The sequence below is a fragment of the Phaethon lepturus genome, unplaced genomic scaffold (assembly GCF_000687285.1).
Source record: "Phaethon lepturus isolate BGI_N335 unplaced genomic scaffold, ASM68728v1 scaffold20760, whole genome shotgun sequence".
Classification (NCBI taxonomy): domain Eukaryota; kingdom Metazoa; phylum Chordata; class Aves; order Phaethontiformes; family Phaethontidae; genus Phaethon; species Phaethon lepturus.
In genome coordinates, this window is record NW_010514297.1 from 1 (window position 1) to 22,761 (window position 22,761).

Consider the following 22,761-nt stretch of genomic DNA (forward strand, 5'->3'; position numbering starts at 1 on the left):
GACCCGCGGTTCCTGGAGGTATTGGGCTTTCCTAACTGCAAGCCGAGTCAGGCATTGAACATGGAACAGGTGGGGATTGCTGCTGGTGGCAGGGACGGGCAGAGACTCGGGCTTTCAGATCCCATGTCTCTCCCTCCACAGCCTGTCCCCATGTGTTCCCAGAAGCACAATCATCTCTCTCATTTTTCTTTCCTAGCAAAAAGGTGCCTCAAAACCCGAGTATCTCTACTGCAGTCACCTCTGGGTTTATGGATGTCATTTTAAGCATGGAGGACTGAAACACTACAAAACATACCCACAGGCTGGAAGAGCTCTGTAAGTATGTATTTGCTTCTAAAAATGACAGCTCAGTTTCACACAGCAGCATGTCATCTTCAAAAAACATGTAGACGTGGCACTTCAGGACATGGTTTGGTGGGCATGATGGTGTTGTGTTGATGGTTGGGCTTAATGATCTTAGAGGTCTTTTCCAACCTTAATGATTCTATGATCTTTCTGACACAACGTGTGATGCTGTGCTGCACAATTTTGTTCCACTGGAGAGACTAAAGGTGAGTGCTAAACCTCTAAACCTGATTTGCATCCCTGTCAAGAGTTTTGATTACCTCCCCCTTTGTTATTGTTTCAATGGTCTACTTCAAAACTAGAGTTTTCCTAATGAAGAAAACAGATGCCATTTCCCTCTAAAGCCTCTGGAAGCAAGAGAAGCCACTATTAAATAGAGTTATTTGTAAAACAACTACTATTTATTAGTCCAAGCAATTAATCACCTCATTTTCCTTGCTGATACTAGGATCAGAAGGGCAAACCGGTTCCAGGCCCATCTGCAGTAGCCAGGGAGACCAATCCCAACTCTGGTTTCTGCTCTGCTGTTTCAGCGCCTGTTACAAAACCAGTTCTTGGTGATTCAAGGTGTTGCAGCATCCCTGCTTCTGCGGCATCACCTGATGCTAACTCCCCACTGACATGAAACCTTGGGCCAAGAGATGATATGCAAATACTCTTGTGTAGCTCTGCAATGTTACAGAAGAAATTGTGCAACCCTGCAGCGGGGGGACAAGCTGTTACTACAGAAGCACTGGCATGTCTCATGTCTCAGCAGTACAAATGGGCCTGTACGCAGCTTCGTGCTGCCGCCACAGTGTTGTTTCTGGCAGCCAAGTCAGCAGCTTTCAAGCTGCAGTCAGGAGCACAGGTGTGTGTAGACGTTCGTGATGGCGACAAGAAAAATGCCAGTGGACTTTCTTGCTTTGTCAAGAGTAAGCCTGCTATGAGTTGGAGATGAGATCATGAGCAGGATAAGCCAAGCTCTTCAAGTATTTCATAAAAAGTCTTGTTTGCATGCTTCAGTGTTATTGCCCGGTTTGTGAGTATGAACAAAATTTACTTGCATCAGATTAGCCACAAACTTGCCTGAGCATATCCCCCCCAGTCATCTGCTGTCACTGCAGCAATCTTGGAATTGGTGGTGTCTGCGTCTTCTCAATTCTCGACCTGTGGATCACTTCCGTTTTTTTTAGCAGCCAAAAAAATACTTGTACTTGCTTAAGGAAACAGGGTTTTGTGTGAAACTCAATGGTTTTGGAGAAGTGTTAGGAACGCTGCTAGCCTTAACTTCTTTGAAAACGAACATTTAAATACCAGCCTCCTAAATGCCCTCTGGAGTCCCTAAGTTACCAATATTCCACAAGGTTTGGTTTCTTTTTCCTTTCCACAGGGAAAATCATTACCTCAGAAATAAGAGTCTCCTCATTTATGTACACTGTAAGATTTATCCTCAATACTGAGAAGAATCCTCAACCATATTAAATTTCCTCAGGAAATAATGTGTATTACGTGTTCTAAGTTTCTAGGTGCTTGGTTCTCCACACTTTTGGGCTATGTTTTAGCTTAAAAAGCTGCCAGCCAGGCTATAGTCTTGAGGGATGAGACAGAGAAAAAAGTGAGTTGCTATATTTCTTAATGCCAATTTAACAAAACAAAACAAAACAAAAAAAAGTAATCCCCTTTGCTGTCTTGACTTTAAAATACCATGAAAACACATCAACAGGCTAGAAATGGGTTTTCTTTTTACAGTGGTTCATGTAGAAGCTGTAGGGGGGTGATATGTACACATGCTTACAATGGGCTCTGCTCACAGGCTAGGGAAACTGCTGTTACTGAAATATATTCAAGTACATGCCATAATTTAAAATTCAAGATGTGTAACTTTTACTATGAATAGAAACATTGGAAATTTTAAACAAGAGGCAAGTATTTTCTTGGCTTCATTTCTTGAATTAAATGAAAACAGTGCTTTTTCACTCCCTGAAAACAAATTATTTAATTTAGTACATGCTTAGTCACAAAAACATCCAAATAATTTCTTGAAAGTATTGTTTGTATAACATTTAAACTAAAGATATGCCATGCAAAAAATGAGAATTCTGTCATGAACACTGTCCAAGCAAAATAGATGTTCACTCACTATTTTAATCAGATCCTGAACTCTCTGAAACATTGAGATTAGAAATGTCCTTCATTTTGTCCTAAAGAACTAGCACTGAGGCTTTTTCTGTTCTGCGAAGGATGTTGGAGAACACTCCACAGAAGAAAGCATTAAGCCCCTTTTCATATATCTTCATAAAGCAGTCAACAGTTCCTCTGCATTGATGTTTAAGTCACCTGCTCTGCACACACCTAAGGACAAATCATTACTGCACTACACTGAGAAAGAAACTTAGATGGCCAGCAAAATTTGTCTGTCTTCAGTAAAGAAAACTAAGGAACTTTTTCCTTATGTTTCACCAACTGCAAAGGAGTGATCTTTCAACTAATAAATATTTATCTGATGTAATGCTCTATTAGCTGGTTCCAATACCTAAATTTAGAAAGGCTGTGATCCGTCTTCTGATGCTTCTTTTAAGCTTTACTGGGCAAGTAGAAGGCTTAGGAATTAAATGAGGTCACTGCAGTCCTAAGGGTGCTCTGAATTGTTTCAGTGCTATTAAAGCTTCCACAGCTCATTTTTTTTCCCCTTCTTTAGTACCACTGAAATATTTTTATACCAAGTAGATTTCAGTTCATTAGGAATCAATGGAGTCCTCCAAAAAATGCTAAGGTACCACTATAAAGTAAAGACATAGGAAAGCTAAGAAGGAGCGCAGTCCAGTTTTCATTTATCCCACCTTATTTCTGAGCATTCATTTGCTTGATAAAGGAAAGCAAAGCAAAAAAGGGGGATTTTGTTAGAGGCCTCAGTACCATGTTTGCTAAAACCTGCTCCAAATGCTTACAGGTGAAGGAAATAAAAGATGACAAGCAGTGAATGTTCACAAACAGGCATATGACCGTTTCTGTACAAGTCGGAGCTAAAGCACTGAGCCCTCCCTTCAGCTTTTTCCAAGTGCAGTACAACTGAAAATCATGCCAACTCCTCTAAGTTTTGAAAATTTCAAGAGTGGAGTAGAGACAGTCCAGAGGAACGCTGCAGAGCCATTCCCTGCACAGCAGAGCCCTTGGGAAATACTCCTGCCCACTGTCAGCATAATGACGACAGCCAATATCTCACATACTCTGAGTAACACCACAGCTCTGACAAAGCGGTTTTTTGTAGATCTGCTTGGTGAACTGTCAAACAATTCCTGTTTTGGAACTGCAGTCTCTTCAGGATTTGAGGACTGTATTAGGAAGCAACACTGGGTTTTGTCTTCAGTACCAAAAAACAAGTACACTTTTTTTTTGGAGAGATTAGTCCAAAATCTCTACCTTTATGTGAAGATCTACTGGAAGCAAGACACAAGTTTTTTTACTTGATGTTGAACATTTGACTTCAGTTAGCTACGTCTTAAGTCAAATCCACCTGCAATATCAAGGTAAGGTTCTAGACTCTGTAATGGCAGAAAGATAATCTTGCCTACTTTAGGCCTTTGTGATATACTCTGCAGCTAATAAAGTGATGTTTGAATTTTCTGATGAAGACAGTGTTACATTTTGTTACATCTTCTGTTAGGAATCTAGGTATGAGATCACTGTAGATTTCCTGAACAAAATAAATGCAGGAAATACATCTACGGTAACTATTCACATAAATTGATATAAATAAGCATAGTAGCATAGCTAAAAAAGCATTTAAAATATTTTGGTTTGAGTCTACGTGAATATATATAAATGAAAGGATATTCGGTAATAGTAGTTCTTAGCTTAGCTGACAAATCAATGTTGCTGAAAGCAGTAACTGTACTGTGCTCACTTTCAGAAAGTTCTCATCTGGCAAATATTATTTAACTGAAGAATTAAAAGGTGCTATATTTAATTCAGGGCTTCCTCTTGGGTCAGAATAAGCTTCATGATAACAAACTGATAAAAATCATACTTAATCAGCTTTATTTGCACCCAAAGCTTCAAAACTACATAAACGAAACAAGGACACCGGACACCACGTGAAATATATTTATACATTCACAACATATATATGTCCTCTCATTCTTATCCTCTTTGGGCTAGTAAACCCATTACCTTATTTCATATGATTATAATTTATGTTTTTAATAATCTTGATACTGTTTTTTGCCCTAGTGGTAAGTTAATTACCAGTTTTTGGTGAAGCACAGTGTTTACAAATAAAGACAGCATTAACTGTAGGCCTACTGCTGATTAAGCAGATAAAGCAGTATCTGAAGACAGTGAAAACATATTTAGTCTGAAAGGAAGAAATCAGTAGTGCTAATGGTGTTTCCCACTGGAAATCCACAAGGATTTCTGTTACTTAGGACAGATTAACAGAGGTATGCAGGCATTATGTAAGAATCTAAGTATCTCCTAGGATTTTTTTGAAAGCGCCTAAGCAAGTTCTATGCCAACATTTATTCTGATTTTCTTTTGACTTTCTGGAATACCAAGGGAAAATAAAATACTCCTGAAACAAAACACAGAGACACTTCTTTGGAACTAACAACTCCTTTCTGTTGTCAGATGGCAAAACTTCCTCAGGGATGTAGAGAACAAGGTCCTTATTTTTCAACAGCATTTTTGTGGGGTTTGTTGTGTTTGAGGATGATCTTCATAGCAATAATTTGTATTATTAAATGTACTTCAAAATGCTACTGAACTACCTAGAAAAATTACCTAACAGCTAGACAAGATCCAACATTAACTGCTAATAACACACTATCATACCCCTCACATGCTGAGGAATAATTCTCAGCTTGTACTGAGCTTTGAAGATTACTGATTCTACCTCACACCTGAAGAACAGCTGCATGCCACAAAGATTATTTTTCTAACTGCATTAGCTGGGCTAATAAAGGACATTATTCTACCCACAAACCTGTCTTACTCCAAATAACTGTCTTCTGAGTAGGAAAACGAAAACAGATCCTGTCGTTCTACTAGAAGCTGTCACCAAGCCATGAACTGAACATACAGTCTCCCACAACACTATTATTTAATCTTTCTTCTTGTTTTTCTGGACATGTTTCCACTTTTTTTCCCCGAAGAGAGTGTCGCCTGCTATAAGGCTATACAGCGCTTCAGTTAGCACATCAAGCTTCAAAAATTTAAAAAGTAATTTTCAGAAAAGGATAGCAAACCAAGCCGTACCTGCATCGTTATGCGTCTCCTGACAAAGTCAAAAGGATAAGACAGCATTCATGAGCAAGCAGTCACAACCCAAGCAATTAAAAAGGAAAGAATGAGTGGAGTTTGTTTGGGATTTGTCAATAATCCCTGCAAAATAAAATAAAAATGGAAGCCTGTACAAATTCTGTAAAATGTATATCAAATCCAGCAGATATCAAATATAATTTTGATAATTTGTTGTTAATCCTACTGTAAAATGACTTGGCTCCTCAGTAATATACTCTATTGAGCACAAATAACTGCAAAGACAAGAGCTGTAACTGACACCCTCATTAGTTCATAATAAATAAATAAAATACCATTCCAATTTTGTCCTCATTTAGCAGAATGCTTATGTATGAATTCTCTTACCCTCGCTCTGAAAGTAATTTTTTCTATGTAATACCATGCTTCCACTTCCTCCCCACACGTTCTTCCTCACATTTATTAGAAGTGTTATTCATTTCAGCTTCTCCCTATAGTGGAACACTAGCCACAAGCTGTGACAAAAAAAAAAAAAAAAAAATCTGCTTTTTGTATCTGTAGCTTCTTCATTTATTTCCACAGGTAACTAGACCCAAGCTCTTAGGATTCTCCACAGGTGAAAACACAGCAAGCAATAAACAGATCTTTGAAAGAAGAACCACAAACTGTACACCTTCTTCTACCGAAGGTATTGTGAAAATACTAATTCGGCCTGAGTACAGGGCACAGAAAGCAATAGGAAAAGTCAAGCAGCCAGTTCCTGGCACAGCCATGTTGAGCACCGGCAGTAACTTGAGTTAGTTTGTCCTGTTACAGGCAAATCAGGAAAGACAACAACAATACAGACAGCAGAGGTTTTTTTTCTCTCTGCTGCAAAGTCTTCCAGACACTGTTTTCTGGAGATGAATTTTTTTCTATTTAAATGAATGAAACATACATCTAGAGACATATACTACTCATAAACTTTGTTGAAAATCTTCAGTTGATGTTCTTGATATAGAGAAAGGATGATCATTATCTCTTTAATGACACACCATAAACCCATAGGTTAGCAAAAATCAAACTCTTCTAGTTTCTGGCATCGAAAGTTGGCAAAATTCAATTAAAATTTTCCATACAGAAGCTAAAAATAATGCAAAACTTTGAGAACTATACTATAGCACTGTTTCCAAAGAATCTTCTTTCACTTACCTTCATCTTCTCCTTTTCAGTAAGGATCTACATTTTTTAATACTTTTAAGTTTGTAATTGTCCGATGGTAAATTTTTAAGTAATAGAAAGAATTCTAATACTGTTGCGTATTGGTCTGCCTCTAAAATGAAGTAAATATAAAAAACCTGAGGCACACCAGATAAAACTGGAACTGCTATTTGAGAAATTTCACTACTTTTCCCCAATATCGGCAGCTAAACAAGTTCCTGTGAAGTCTAACGGGTTTGCTACACACATGGATGTTGCTCCTGCTGCTCTGCCAGCAGCCAGGTTTGCCAAAAACTATTTCCAGAACTGAAACACAAAAATTGCTCTATATAGTTATGAAAAGACAGTATTATGATACTCAAATACTGACCTTTGTTGTAGATACCAAATGAAACTTTAGAGCATGAGGAGTAAGATCTGTCTAAAACATTGTATTATTTACAAAATTATAAAGAAACGTGCCAGTCTCAGAGTAAGACCTATACTGGGGTATTTCAAAATTTCTAGTTGTAGAGATTCCCTATCCTTATATTCGTTAAAAATATTTATAGGATATTTTCTTTCTCAACTTCTGAATTATATGGTGCTCTTGTGACCCACGTAGCAGATAGATAGATAATATCTTCCTCATCTATAATCACCCAATTCTCCATAACAATCGGCCTGTGGATTTCCCCAGTAGAACAATTGTGCATCAGCTCTCCAGGATGGGGGAACGGGGAAACGTAAAAATGAATGCACGTACTTTCAGTGTGGCCCATACTGTTTACCAAATAAGAAAAAGCTAATCACAGTGGAAGAAACATTTTTCATCACATTTAGGTCGTCATACTTGACATAGCTCTGTTGACTTAAATGTTGTCACAAGTACATCTTGTGTAGTAAATGCAGACCATGTAGAAAATCACCTGGTATTTGCAGGTTCAGTTAACAGCAGCACGGTAGCTGTATGGAGACCTGCATAGCTTAACTGCCCTAATACTTTATTAGTTGTAGAGAAGGCTTTACAACCCACCCTAGCTCATGCGGCTGTGTAAACTGTTGCTAGTTGTAGTAGCAAGCAGGAGAGGGGCAGCTGCAATCGGAAGATGCTTGACTGTGCCAGTATTACCTTTGATACCAAGTGTCTGGCACGTAGATACAGCCCGTCTTCTTTGACAGAACTTCCTTTGCACTTTACACTCTAAAGGTTTTAGTAACTAATTTTTTTTTTTTAAAGAGAAGCCAGCTAAGCAAAAACCAATGCATGTAACCGTATTATCTTCCCCATTTCCTATCCTGCACCCACCATGTAAGAAAGCAGCCAGAGACCCTGAGCTACAGCAATGGATGTGCTACTTTGCTCAATACTATACTTCTAAAGAAACGAATCCTAAGTGCTATTCAGGGAATGTTTCTAAAATTTGAGTCACAAGCTCATACACATGTAAGCAATCTGGAAACACTTCTAGGAGATGGAAAGGAGATTTGAAGAACTATAAACACTGTGTTGTTTACATCATGCACGTTTTACTCTTTCCACTGTACGAAAAGAAAGAAGACGGCAACCTTAAACTCTTTACATACAAAATGACTGTAATTGAAAAAGGACTGCTTAAGAATTTGCATGCAATACAAGGACATTAATCAAACTTTAATGACTGACGGCATTCCTCCTGATGAGCACCACCAGAAAAGCCTGTGGCAAGAAAAGTTTCTGGCACGGCGGTAAAAAAGTGTCAACAAGAGAAAGCACAGAACATTGGATTTTTGTTTAAATTATCAAAACCTAACCAAAGAAATCCTAAAACAGATAACCTAAGACAGACACAAATAAAGCAGATTTTCCAGCTATTTTCACATTAAACAAATTCGATATGACGAGCAACTTTTCCGTTCTGCTGATACTAATTAATTTTATGTAATATGTTAAATGCCAATATCAACATTTCACATTCCAAGACCAAGTTTTCTTGTAATTAATTTCATGGGTGTAGACCTCTGTTGTCTTTCAAGAATCCATCCAAGTTAAGGGACTTTTCCCAAGTACACAGAATTGCAAGGTAAGGCAGCATAGCCCAAAAGTTTAATTGCCTTTTTGAGCTATAACCTAAAACTACTCCTTTCCTGGTGCAGTAGACAAAACTAAGTTCTTAAAATGCTTTAACTATTGATAAGTATGTTTCTAGTTTTACATGTAGCAATAAGTTTTTAGTGTGAAGCCTTACTAATCTACAGCAGTAATATGCAATTTACTATCTCTTAAGTTTTTTCTGACACTTATATACTAATGAATATCAAGAATATAATGTGAAAAAAATTAAAATGAGACACTCCTGCTTGAGGGACACAACCCAAGAACTTCACGTATTAGAATAAAAGTGAACATAAAGGTTTTTGAGACTAGAGTGTATGTTAACGCAATCTTAACTGTGAGAATGTAATTGGACTTTTTGACAAAGCCCAGAAACAGGTGTCTGAGTCCAAGATTTTTAATATCCATCTTAATACTTGCATCATTTAGCACCAAAGTAATTACACGTCCTAAACAAAACTTTGAAAGTTCTCACTGCAGTTATAAGCAATTATTTACATGCACCTCAGAAAGTCATTAATCATTAAAGATCAAAACCCAGCTTTCATTACCTTGAACAATAAACTACACGGTAAGCCATGCTCATTGTTATAAAATAAGCTCATTACAAAATCTTATCAGTATACCAACAGTAATTACCAACCATGCCAAGAGAAAGAATTGCACAGCTCTTGACCAGATCTTGACCTGTTTATTAAACAGAACTAATACACAAGAGGTTATTTACCTGTATATCCTCTTCAGACATGAAAATTTGGTTGTATTTGTCCTTAAAAGCAAAGTTCAGAGCTTGCAAAGGGAAATACTGTATAACATTTGTCAAATTGCCACACCAAAAGATGAAAAATCCTACAGAAAAAGGGGTCTTTAAAATAACATTTTCAAAGTTTGTACTACACTAAGTATATTATACAGTATTCCTTTTACTGCTTCTACTTTGGTACAAGCTGTAACAAAGGCCAAAAATGTTCCCTTTCAGGTCTTTTATTTTTCAGGCATTTGGTAGTGGAAATCTGGATTTATTCTGACACTTGCCAACAGATGCATGCATTTGGTGTTAGCACAGGAAAATCTAAAACCCCCAGTGAAACAGCAATAATGCTGAAAAACAAGTAAGATTTTTCAACTTCCCTACTTTATATGTTTCTAAAACTAGGAAAACCTATGTAAACTGCAGTCCGGAAACTGAAGAATAGAAACATAATTCACAGAATTGTGTGGAAATTATTTTCCTGACGTAGCCTGCCTATACATTTTCTCTTCCATAGGGGGTGCTCACACTCTGTAGTAAAGCAATGACAAACGGTTTATACAGGTATCAGAAACTCGGTAGTGCTTTTGTAATTAAATTCTTCTTCTAAATTAAAGAAAGGATCCCTTTGGACACAAAGATAAATGCCTAAGAAGCTATATGGAGCTGAGGAGGTCGTGCAAGAGCAAATCTTATGTGGATTATGAGAAAAGAAAATAAATGTATTTGAGGATGCTCACAGACACTGGACTGTCTGGCCATGTTAGACTTAGCTACGCAGTGACAACCAAGTGTTCTCTGTAATGCATAGCCATGCTCTCCATTCAAACTTCTTAATTTTCTTGTGTTACCATGGATGAAGGCAAAGACTCCTTAAAGACAAAGAAAACTCAAAACTGCATTTCCATTTCTTATTTCGATCACGCTTTCCTATACATTAGCATGAGGATGCCAAATAAACGCTGCTTCTGTGAAGCTATCCAAAGGAAACCTTTAAAGGTATTTTATGCTGTCCACAAATACCAATGAGCACCATTTTGCTACTACCAAATAAACGAAAAAATTCCTGCGGGGATGTACCCAGCAGTAACCTGCTCCTCACCGCCTCCTTCAGCAGCTCCCGTACTCCTTTGAACACCCGTGGCCCACGATGAATGCTCCATCGCTGTTGCTTCAAAGGCGTTTTGAAAAGCTTTTGTTTTTACACGGTTTAGGAGAGAGGGGACAGGGGAGCGGCTGGGACCCTCGCTCCCAGGGGATGCATACAAAGCAGTCTGCCATGCTCTTGTACTGCCGGTCCACCCGGATCTGCTTGGATGAGGCCTGCACTTGCAGCCATGGCTTCACCCTCTTGGCAGGTGCCGCCACCATCTTGGAGATGTTGGCCACCACGCCGCTGGCCAGCAGGTCCTTCCCAGAGGAGACGGGGTCGTAGAGGTCCTTGCTCTGCAGGGCTGCACCCTTGCCGTTTCTTCTTCTTCCCAAAAAGCATGTGGTCAGTGGGCGCCTAACCGGCTGCTTTTTCCTCAGAAGTTGAAAGTTGAAGGTCTCAGGGTACCCAGGAGCTGAGCCATGCTCCACCGTTATGGGCCGTGTGGAACAGCTGGGCCCAGAAACCGCCATTTGCTTCTACTACATGGATCCCCTCCAAGGAGGGCCACCCTGCCTGACCTGCAGGCAGCAAGCCTCCTGGAGGCCTCAGGAACTTTCCAGAAGCTTCTGTCAGCTGTGGGAACCGGCCCCTCTCTGCCGACTAGGAATTGGAGAATAAAAAGCCAGGTAACAAAGGGTAGTTATTGATCATATTAAATTATAAGTTAATAAACATAATCTATGCCAAGTAAATGAATCTTAGTCATGTTACTTATACCCATTCCATTGCGGGTCAGTAGTACCAATTCCTTCTAGATTGCCGATAGCATTTTTTTTTTTTTTAATTGCCTTACTCCCCCTACATCCTCTGACTTTATGACTCATGAAGGCATGAAACACCATATTTGTTCAGTCAAAATGTTTTAATTGTTTATGTTTTTAAATGCTAACTTTTGTTTCTTGCATTCCCTTGACATCAGTAATTTTACCCTTGGTATTCCATTGACTTGTTGTACACTACATTGCTTTGCTAATAGTTTTTGTAAGTGGTAATTCAAAGGCAAAAGAAAGGAATTTCTTTTGAGTCTTACTACTACCATTTTAACTTCTTTAGGAGCTTCTCCATATCTATTACTTTTAACATTAATTCTATACACTGATTCACAGCTGTAATCTTCCTGGAAATTACAAAGCTACAAGATTTGTATCAAAGATACCTGATAAAATTTCTGGAAATTAAATCCTGTCATCCTTTGGGGCTCTTCCTAAACATACTCTTAAAAAAATGTGCAAAATATAATCTCTGCTTAGTTGATTAACAAAGTAGCCAATAAAAAACTCCTTAAGTGTAGTATTGAGATGATTAATACAAATTTTGCAACTATTTGTTGATCAACTACACTGCTTTGAATATAAAAGGTGTGCCATACTCAGATGCCCCTAATTCTGTTTAAGGTGTAGTTTCTTGTGAAGGAAGAAGCTGATAGGTATTGGAGGAGTCCCACCTTCCTTCAGTTGTTCTTTTCTCCACACACATCTACATACAAACACGGTTTCTTCTGCGTTGACTCAGTTGTGTGTTTGGCCCAGCTGAGCCAACTGAGTTTAACCCACTACACCGGCAGCAGAGTAACCTAGTCTGACTAAACACAAAGATCTACATAAAAGTTAGCTGTCCTCTTTTTAAAGCATTCAAATGTAATCTTTTTTAGCATTCAAACCATATAGCCCAGCTTTTAAAAGACTGAAAGAAGAGAAACAGCCACAAAATTACGCTTTTATATATAGATACACATTTATCTGTGCACATACTCCCTGCCCCTCCGACACACAGAGGTTCTGTAAAAACTGTTAAACCTGCTAAAAGCAGAGTAGCAAAGACTGCTTGTTTTTCTGTGGTCCTTCTATGACAAGGAAATCTTGTATTCAAACCCTACATATTTTAGACTTTTAAAAGATGCTGTTTGTATGTCATCCATACTATTACATATTTTTATTTTTCAGAGTAAATATCACGTAACTTGATTTGCAGACGGGGAACAAATCTAAAGCACTATTGGTATCACTCAGTTTTCTATGTCTCAAACTGAAATACTGTCTAATTGTCATCTTCTACGAACCATAAAATCTGGAGAAGGCTGATTAACAAAGTCTTCAATCATATGCTTAAACTTCAGGCCTAAGTCTTCCGAGTCCAATTCTACTTGCAATTAAAGCAACTGTTGAGTGATTCAAGACAAACTGGGAATCACTCTGTGAGAGTGGGCAGTTAGAAGCATTTGATTGACTATTTTAGAACTACTCTAAACAGTATAATTTGAAAACAAGATCTAAAGATTTGATCATGAGCTGATGGAACTGTATTTACTTTCCTGAATACTTAAAATGTTTTGATCCCATTGTTTAAAAATGTAACTTTAGTCATGCATTTTAGAAAAAGCACTCATGAAAAGCAAGCCGAAACAGGAGAAAGAAAAAAAACCCAAAGCACTGTTGACATGGAATGTGATGAAATGCAATGCAGACGACCAGACCTAAATGTGCTGGCTGTAGGTAAAAGGACCCTCCCCAAAAATCTTCATTTTAAACTAAACTCTTATAAAAAAAGCTTTAAAAGCAGCCCATCTGTAGATTACAAACATTTTAATAATTTGTAGGAAAGCTGAATTTTGTAGAAGCATTCATATTTTGCAAACATCTTGCCTCCTCTTGCCTTATATGGATATAACCTATCATTTTTTGTAATATCCATCTGTAAATTGTAGAAGACCTAGCTAAACAAATATTGTTTAAATGAAAAAAAGAGAAAATATGTTAAGTAAAGAAAATAACAACACTTTGCTGGTCTTTAACAAATATACATTTTTTATTATGAAATTATGAATATAATGTAAAATAAGCCAAGTCCATGCATAGGCCTTAAACCATTGCCCCCCCCATCTTTTTTTGTGCCTTTAAAATTGCATTTTAACAAAAAACAGTATTATTGACAGTTAAAACTTAAGAAGTCAAGTAAAATATCAACCACACTCTAGTCCTCAAGTGTGTAGGAGACCATACTGGCAAAAAGGGTAAGCCATTAGTTTTGTGTGGCTAAGTGCCATGAATTGGTCAAAAGATCTCTTTCTGTTTTGATGAACACAATGTTACTGAAAACATGCAGTATTTTTCATGCCCTTAGAGGCAAAATTTCAGTTAATCGGAAAACTTTTTTCCCCGCTCCGTCACCAATTGCTAGATATTCAGAGTGTATTTTGATGATATCACCTTACCATTTTACATTGCATATTATGCACTGAACAGCAGTGAATGTACAAATTACATGATATTTTCATATAATAAAGTTACGATCAGGATAAATAATTTGACAGTATATAAAAATAAGAACTTTGTTTCTCTGAAATCTTTTTAAGTGTTCCATCAATGAGGTCATTGAAATCATCACTGAAGTTTCACCTGTGTCATACCACACGGTAGATTTATTTTTTTTAAAAGTATTTCAAAGGTACGCCATGGGTGGGCACCACAACTGAGTGAATTTCTCTTTATAATGAAGTACTTGAAAGAAAAGACAATGCCATGCAGGGGTGGCTGAATGTTCAGGAAGCTCATTATGTAGCTAAGCCGAAGGACAGCTTGAAGGCCAGTTCAACAGCAGCTTCTGTGACTGAGTCATGAAAACAGACATAACACTCCTGAGGTTTTGGATGTAGAATGAGTCTCCTGGAAAAAAAAAAGGGGGAAAAAAAGAAAATCATCATAGGTGTTAGCTTTTTCTCTTCAAGTGTTTGATATATTCTGTTTGTACTCTGAGGTTTCAGTAAGATGGTAAAAACAACTGCTGTGTAAGACAGAAAATTTCTGTGGCTCTCCTGCATTATCTTACTTCTTTCAATACATTAGATTTTTAAATCAAGTTATTCTCTGCTCAGTTCTCAAGACTGTGTATGGAAAGCAGGGAATAGAGAGGTCAGAAGGAATGTGAGGAGCGCAAAGAAAGTGCGGGGTATTAAGAGTATGATTGCAGCACCTTACCATGTCTGCATAGCACAGTGCAGCACCGCAAAGGGTGCCAGCTCTGTGGTGTTAATATGCTAGCACGGTGCTCACCTGAATTCACACACCTATGTTTTACAGCAGGTGGAACATCACACCAATGCAGGTTCCCAGACCCAAGTCAAAGCTACCTCAACTCAATCGGCTCCAGTGTTTCTGTGATGTGCTACATTTAAATTTATTCTTAAGGAGTTCAGCAGCATATTCAAAACAGAAAACTTTGGGAGAAATACAATGATCTGCCTTTTTACTCACCCCACAACCCAATAATTCATTGTTGGTGGTGGTTTCTTCTGATCAGTCCAGTTATCAGGAGAGCACTCAAACAAAACTCCATGTTCTCTTATTAGATCTAGGTCTTCAGCTTCCTTACTGAATTCTGAAATCCCACTGCTTGCTTTTTGCTTTGTCTGTAAAACAATTTGTGTAATGTTAGTATAAAAGGAAATATTTTTACATAAACACTAGCAAATACAAGTATGTGATTTCTTCAGGAATCCTGGATCAATGATATAGCTATCAAAAAGCCAGACTTAGAAGATACAACCAATTTGCTTACATGATGCTTTTCCCCAGTTTTGTTACTTTGGCATCAACAGGCTTTTCCATTGTTGTACAATCTGGAGGTAGACACCTGCTCCCTTTTTTGACTTTTTTTTTTTTTTCCTTCTAGCTGAACACTATTTCTCTAATAAGACATATGAGATCATACAGCTTCCTTAAAAACATGTGTTACAACAGCTAAAGCTCTCATCTTTCACTGTGTGCCTTCCTAATTCAGAACTGTGATAGTAAAGGCTTATGAATAAACTTGGCCAGGCAGGAATTTATTTTTGGAAATCAAGAGTTGAAACACTTCGCTTAGAGTTTTCTCGCTCTTACTTAGTGTAAAAGCATATGAGGTATAGAAGATAAAGACATTTTTGTGTGTTTCATTGAGTTTTTAGGGCTGTGGTTTGCACTGAGCTTTTGAATAAACCTTGTAAAAGTTCCAGGTGTTTCTAACTGAACTCCTGGTACCTTTTTGGTGAGGATCAAACTGTATACACAAAAACTACTTTTCTCTCTTCACTCTGTCTTGGTGCTCAACAGTCCTGTAAGGCCAAAAAACCCTGGGGTATTTTTCACCAGAAATACGAGGGGAAAAAGACTGGAATGAACAGAGAGTTAAACACAGGAGGAATTTTGAAAGGGTTTGTCACGAGTTTAACTTTTCTCCCATTGAAGTCAAAGGAACCTTAGTACTCTTTTGTAAACGTCTATGTAATAATGAAAAAAAACAAGCTTTAAATCTTTTTTTTTCTTTTTTAAGCATGAGAAGTGAGATGAGGTTATGCAAACAGGAGTAAAAATCCCTTTGAAACAAATCTGTCTTTAGACAGTTGTTAAGCCAGGGCATCTCTGGATCTGCCAGTGAAACTTCTCTTCTAATTACAGGATCTGAGAATGAGAAATAAAAGGTTTTATTGAAAAAAAAATCTCACAGAACTTCTGTCTGCCATACGCAGCAGCATAAACCACATCTTTCAATCAGCCTACAACATTGAAGATGTGGAAGCTGAAGGTCTCGAAGAGAAAAGGTGGTCACATTGCCACGAATATCTTGATTTCTCAAAAATGGTAGAAGAAAAAGTAAAATGCAGCTTAGCATGAGAAAAAAAACCCCAAAACACTGCTAATACTTGCCTGAGAAAATGTCTTTCGAACTTCCCTAAACATGCTTTGGATTAAATTCATAAAGCATATTCTAAACTACTGCTAGTTCATAGAGTGGAAAAAATTTCACAATAGATGACTTAACCCTTCCTGTATCTCTCCTTAGTACACAAAATTGTTTCAAATCCTGTTCTTTCTAATACTGCTACTGAAAAAGACTTAAGGGGTATGTTAGTATTCAGTCTAATTAATCTTCCCCACCAAAAAAAATTCCATCATTATTATGCAATTTCCAAGCTGACATTTGTTTATATTTTAGCACATCTTACATGACGTTGAAAATACTCAAGAAAAATTATGTATTAAGAGGGGATATTTGGTAGAACTATGAGGGTCTGTACTTCCATACGCATTAAAACTTCTGATTTTATTTAAGAGTAAGAAAATACTAAGATGATGATGAAGAAAATGAGCCCACAGCTGCTTATTACATACAGTGACATATATTTTCGGCTTTAAAACTGCAGGGCTTATTTTTGATCAATGTAAAATTTATTCAAAATTTCTGTACACATTTAGAAGTTGAATCGTGAGTTTTCAGTTCTCAAAAAGTGAGGCAAAATTAATTATTGATCAGTTTACAGTAATTTTGCATTATTGGTGCAATTCTCTGAATCCTAAACTACAACGGTATTTAGCTGATGTCAAAGAATAAGCAGTATAAGAGTACATTTCTATATTTACTTTTTTGTCACGTACTATCAACAAGGAAAACCTCTACTCATTCTTTTTAGTTTTCCTCATGTCATAATGCAGCCTGCCAATTTTAGCATTAATTGTTGGAGCCAACATGCAAAAACTACCCCAAATTTATCTAAAAGACAAACTTTGTTATGCAGCACACGTTCAACTAGTATTTCTGATTTTCAGAGCAGAACGAACCCAGCTGCTGCCTAGCATGCTTGCGTCTGAAGAAGCCAGAAAATCACGTGCTGAGCTCGCTGTGACCAAAACACAAGTTTTGACTTCCAAGTGTGAGTCCTTCACTTTTTATGAGCTACACCTAACGGTTGAATGGTTTCTTTTTTCACTTTTGGTGTGAACTATAAACTGTCTATTTAACAGTTGTAACCAAAGGCAACCTGGTAAGAAATACTTGCATATTCTCTCTGCTTGCTTTTGGGCTTCTACATCTCCCAACAGAAGTGCCCAAAATACATGATTCATTGCCAAAGTCCTATTCAGCCAAACCTCAGCGTCACGTGACATTGACAGAACAATCCACCAAATTAACCTATTTTTATAACACTTAAAAATTCCCAGATGATTTGCAAGGCACATCGGTCTAATGAGAAGCGACTTTTTCGTAAGTTCAAGAAAACATTAAGAAAAATTATACTGCTATTTGCAAACTCCATTCATTCAATTTCTACTGCTATTTCCCATTTCTCATTTAATTCACTTGGACTGTCACTTCAGGATCTAAAAAAATGCAACTGATAGACAGTATTCCACTTAGGTTTATAGTTAATTATTTCTCTTTTCCAAAAGGACTAAACAGGTCACAAAATTAGCAGAGATGAAGTGTTATCCTAATTTGGTTCACATCAACAAAAATCAACTGTGCAATTAACAAACCAGACTTTTAATAAAATACAGTGGCACTGAACATAAAATGTCTGATCTGAATGGAGTATCTTGTAAATTGATTCTTATACCTATTGTTTAGATTTCTGCATTACTACTCCTGCTTTACTCCAGATGGATCGTTTGGAGTAAACAGAAATTTTTCATCAAACACAAGGCAGTACAGTTGCTGACATCTGTCAGCATTTTTAAGTCTAATCTAAATGCCAAGTACCCACATAAAGCTCTGGCAGCTTGGATCAGGCTTCAGCCCAAGTCTAGAAGCAAGGCTTGAATTGGTATCTTTGTGAAGGGAAAAAGCCTTACCTATTCTGGCATCCCACCTAATCTAAAATCCAAGAGATCTGGCAGCATAATGAAAAGGAATCGATCATTATAGCCAGTCTTCTTCTGGATGGATATCCACATGAACAAATGATTACAGACATTAGTGGATGGCAAATGTATAAGCACCTTTGGTAGCACAGTAAGAAAATACTATATTGGAGACGCCGAGTATTTATTTTGAGGGCATTTTTGGTAGGAGAGCATGCCATAATTGCATGCATACCTGGATGGTCTGAGAAAGAACCTGCCCATAAAAGTAGAAATATCAGGAACTTTCAAAACAACCACACATGTGCAAATACACCTGCTAGTGAACTATTTAAATAATGAAGTGAAAACAATCTTGAAATACTGAGTTGAGAATGTAAATAGAAAAACAGAAAACAAAGCTTCCATACTTCTTTCCTCATGGACTGCTGAAAAATGGAGCGAATTGAAAGACAGCAACGATAGAAATTCTCAATTAACTGAGGGTGGATGGAGCCACCGAGCTGTGCTACTTCTTTGTGAGTTGGAGTAATAAAGATTCCTTGCATTGTTTCCAAAGATAGATAGTGGAAGAGGGTATTCTCAGGACCAGATGTCAACCTTAAAAAAACAGGAGAATTAATATAAAAATAATTTTGAAAAAAGTTTCAGTTAAACAACATATACTTTTGTTTCTTAAGACAGAATTGTTTTTCTGGTAACTACAATAGAGTACAAAAACGGATACAGACATTCAAAAGGCGCCTATTCCTACACCAAGGCAATCCTGCTAATTTGGACTGTTAATAATTAAAAAAACAAACAAACAAACAAAAGCCCTATTGTTGCACTTGTGTACTCAAAAATTCTCACCAAAGAAAGTAAAAGGAAAGGAGAAATAAAAGCTTGGGGAGGTGGAAGGAGAGCTTTCTTTAGAGCTCAAAGAAAACAGCAGAGCAGGCTGTGCTGTCACAAGCAACAAGTGGGAACTGGGAAGATCATGGCTTCTTTGTCCATTCTACGCCTACCCAGATATACCAGGGAGGCATAAGGTATAGGTATGGTCCAAAATCTCTTTTATTTGAACTTCCAAGGTCTCATATATGTGGGATGTGCATATATTCTACTGACATATTCTTGAGAAATGGTGGTCTTTTCTAATTAATCTCTCCATTTAAGAGCTTCAATTTTCAGAATCCTTGCATAGGGAAGTTTTGGTTAGAATAAAATTATGCAGGAACTTGATCCACATGATCATGAAATACTTAATAAAAAAATTTCTTACTTGATAGCATTAAGAAGTTCTGTATCTTTCTCTGAAAGGTTCTTTTTGAGGCTTCCTAAATGAAATGGATTTGGTATGGTATGCTTTTTTCTAGTGGCCTGAAAAACAAGCAGACAGACAAACAGAGAAAACAGCTAACAAAAGAACACAATCAAACCAACTAATCGCCTACTTAGAAGAAGATAATGTAGCATTTTTTGAAAGGCCCAAACGGTTGCATCAACTTAAATAAATATATTTCATAGGCTATTTTAGACTAAAACGGTTTAGAAGCAGTTGTACAACTGTACAGTAATTAGTTCTGATTTATGTTTACCCCATTATTATTTTGGGTATATTCTCCAATTATTTCTGCTGATTCCATCACAGTTGTGCCCCCTTTAGCCATGTGAAAAAAACCCCAAATATTTACAAGCAATGATAAAATAAAAAAAGATGATGACTCTGAGACTGACCCAAAGCATCCCAAGGCAATAGAATTATTTTCTACTAAATTCAGGGGCTCTTACGTTTAGTCTTTTATAGTATGCTTTTTTAAAAAAAAAAAAAAAAAGGTACTTGAGTGAGTTATTAAAAGAATTGCCACCTCCCCCAAGCCCACCAGAATCTTCTGAATTCTCTGTGTCTTTGTTCTCAGACCTGATCCACTACAGACTGTGGATTACTGCTTTCCTCTTCCGCAGGACCTTCACTCCCGTAGTCAGGTCCTCCACTGTTTCTCACAGGGCTTGGCTTACGTGTCATTAAGGAAGAGTCACCAAACAGGGTCCTTTTGCTTGCTGGAGTGGTTAATGATTTGGAAGTACTTTGTAGCTTACTTAGGATGGGTGAGGTGGTCAAGCTCTCCAGTTTGTCACGTGTTGCAGGAAGGAACCAGTCAGCACAAGATAAAGGTGGAATGGAAGGAGAATCTAGCCTTTCCTCTATGCTGGCATCTATTCCTTCCAATTGAAGTATAGTGGCTTTGACCTGATCTACATATATACAGTCTGGTCCTGGATTCCCAACAGCTTTTGATGCACAGCCTCCTGCTTCTAGCAGGACACACAGCATAAAGTGTCTCTGTAAACATGGAGGTAGCAACATTAGCCTTTGGTTTAATATACAGTATGTGCTGTATTGTATTTATATCTCATCTGATACTTGGGCAAAATACAGCACTATATTCAACACTCCTTTCTCATCTCCAGAGGAGTTTTTTCTAATCAAGTCACGTCCAAGGAGATCTGTTATCATGTTATTCAATCAAGCTATCATTTACATAATCATTAGTTGTTTGCTTTAAAAAAGTCCACAATTAAAAAAACCCCTCATTTCTGAAATTGTCTAAAAATACAAGATGATGAAAATAAAAACATCTTCAACAGAAGTGAAAAGGCATAAAAGTAACGCAAATTTATACATAAACTTGCAAGCTTTACAAATGTATAAATAATGCTACTCTGAGAAATTCCACCCACTGAAACAGCTCTAATATGAGTATTTTGTAAAATTACTAAGTAAAATGCATGGAAAGTTTTGGTCTTAACAATAGGCAACACACAACAGCAAAACGGAGCAGAAGAGAAGGGGCGTACTGGAAACATTAACTTACCAAGCCAACTATCAGTAAAAAGTATCTTGCTTCAGGTTCCCTGTATCCTGTAAAACTTGAAGCTTCACATGGCTGGATATGGTGATGTGGAAATACTTCCCGCCATATCACTAACTGACCAATCTTCTGTTCTGCTGCCAAGGGTAACAGACAATAGTGCCGACAATATAAACCTATATCAATAAGATCTTCCTTTGGCAAGTGATTACCAATCAAGTAACCCTTAATTAAACACAGAAAAGGAAGTGCATTCAGTAAGAAATACAACACCAACACTTATCACTTAAGAGTACTTTACATATAGAGATATCCATGCTCTACATGCATTGAGATTGTAAGTTTTCTGCCCAGAGACTGTCTTTTTGGTATACGGTTGTACAACAGCTAACACTGAGCTTTTGCACCACATCTGAAGAATAAAAATACTGAAATATAAACAAATAATACATCAGCACATATGCATATTTGCATATATGCAAATTAGCAGAGGCAAGCTGGGAAACGCATTGCTTTAACACCTTTAACACCTAAAACAGCTACAGAGTTAAGGTGCTTTAATTCTCATTTCCTGCCTACCAAAAATACTGAGCTTTCACTGGAATTAATAACATTTCCAAAGATATTTAGTACAACAGTGTTTCTAGCACTAAGGGCATTACAGTTAAAGCACTGTCATGGCAGATACTTTGTAGTGCCGTTTGTGCTAAGTTTAATCTCATAACACTACCAGCATAAAGAACAACTTCATGACAAAAATCCTTAAAATGTAAGCTTCCTTAAAGCAAAGGCTGTTATCTTCCTCTTTCTTTATACTGTTGAATACACTGTCTATATTTAATAAACACATTTACAAATGAGGCTGATGTCAATCCAATTTCTCAAGTCTTTCATTTAAAGACAGATTAAAGATAGATCACTTATTCTCTTTCTTAAAAAATAGCAATGAACAAAAAAATTTCTATTAGAGTATCAAACAGTCTTACTGGAATTGACTCTTATTACTGTCTCTCTTCAAACCTTGGATCATACATAGCAAAATTCCCATAAGACAGTTTCAAACAAGTATTTTGTTCTTACTAATCATATAGTACATATCACTTCCTGGCATCAATTTTTTTCTGTTACAGTGTTTGAGTTTTAGGTCTGTTACTAGAAATACACATTTTAAGCAATCATACTTTTTTTTCATATTTGTGAGGTTCTGAAAAGAGTTACTCCATGACTAGGTTAGATTTCCAGATGCATTTTCCTAATCTTTAGGCCTTAATCACTAATACTACCTTGTAGAAGAGACAAGAGCCCATGATCATATATAATCTTCTCATGTCGTAATAATCTTCAGACTGTAAGGGAAAAAAGCATGGTATAATTTTTAATTCAAAATTGTTATTTTATTGACCAAATCCAAGTAAACTAATTCCAGTCAATTGTAATCAATATCTTATTTGATCCTTCCATTTTTGACCACTTCTTATTATCAGTACAGCAGTTAATACTGACCAGTTAAGTGAAATACCAAGTTTTTAGCC

At 37.1% G+C, this 22,761-nt stretch overlaps 1 protein-coding gene across 1 annotated transcript in view; it reads right to left on the reverse strand.

The window, feature by feature from the left end:
• Nucleotides 1-14,311: 14,311 nt before the first annotated feature.
• The window catches only part of INTU (inturned planar cell polarity protein), a 42,247-nt gene continuing 33,797 nt past the window's right edge, over nt 14,312-22,761 (reverse strand). Inside the window, exons 9-15 of the mRNA XM_010292625.1 lie at nt 22,513-22,575; nt 21,233-21,454; nt 20,278-20,700; nt 19,639-19,736; nt 18,785-18,974; nt 15,012-15,166; nt 14,312-14,423 (exon numbers count right to left, since the gene is read on the reverse strand). Coding sequence (XP_010290927.1) covers nt 14,312-14,423; nt 15,012-15,166; nt 18,785-18,974; nt 19,639-19,736; nt 20,278-20,700; nt 21,233-21,454; nt 22,513-22,575 — 1,263 coding nt within the window. The remainder of the gene's footprint in view (nt 14,424-15,011; nt 15,167-18,784; nt 18,975-19,638; nt 19,737-20,277; nt 20,701-21,232; nt 21,455-22,512; nt 22,576-22,761) is intronic.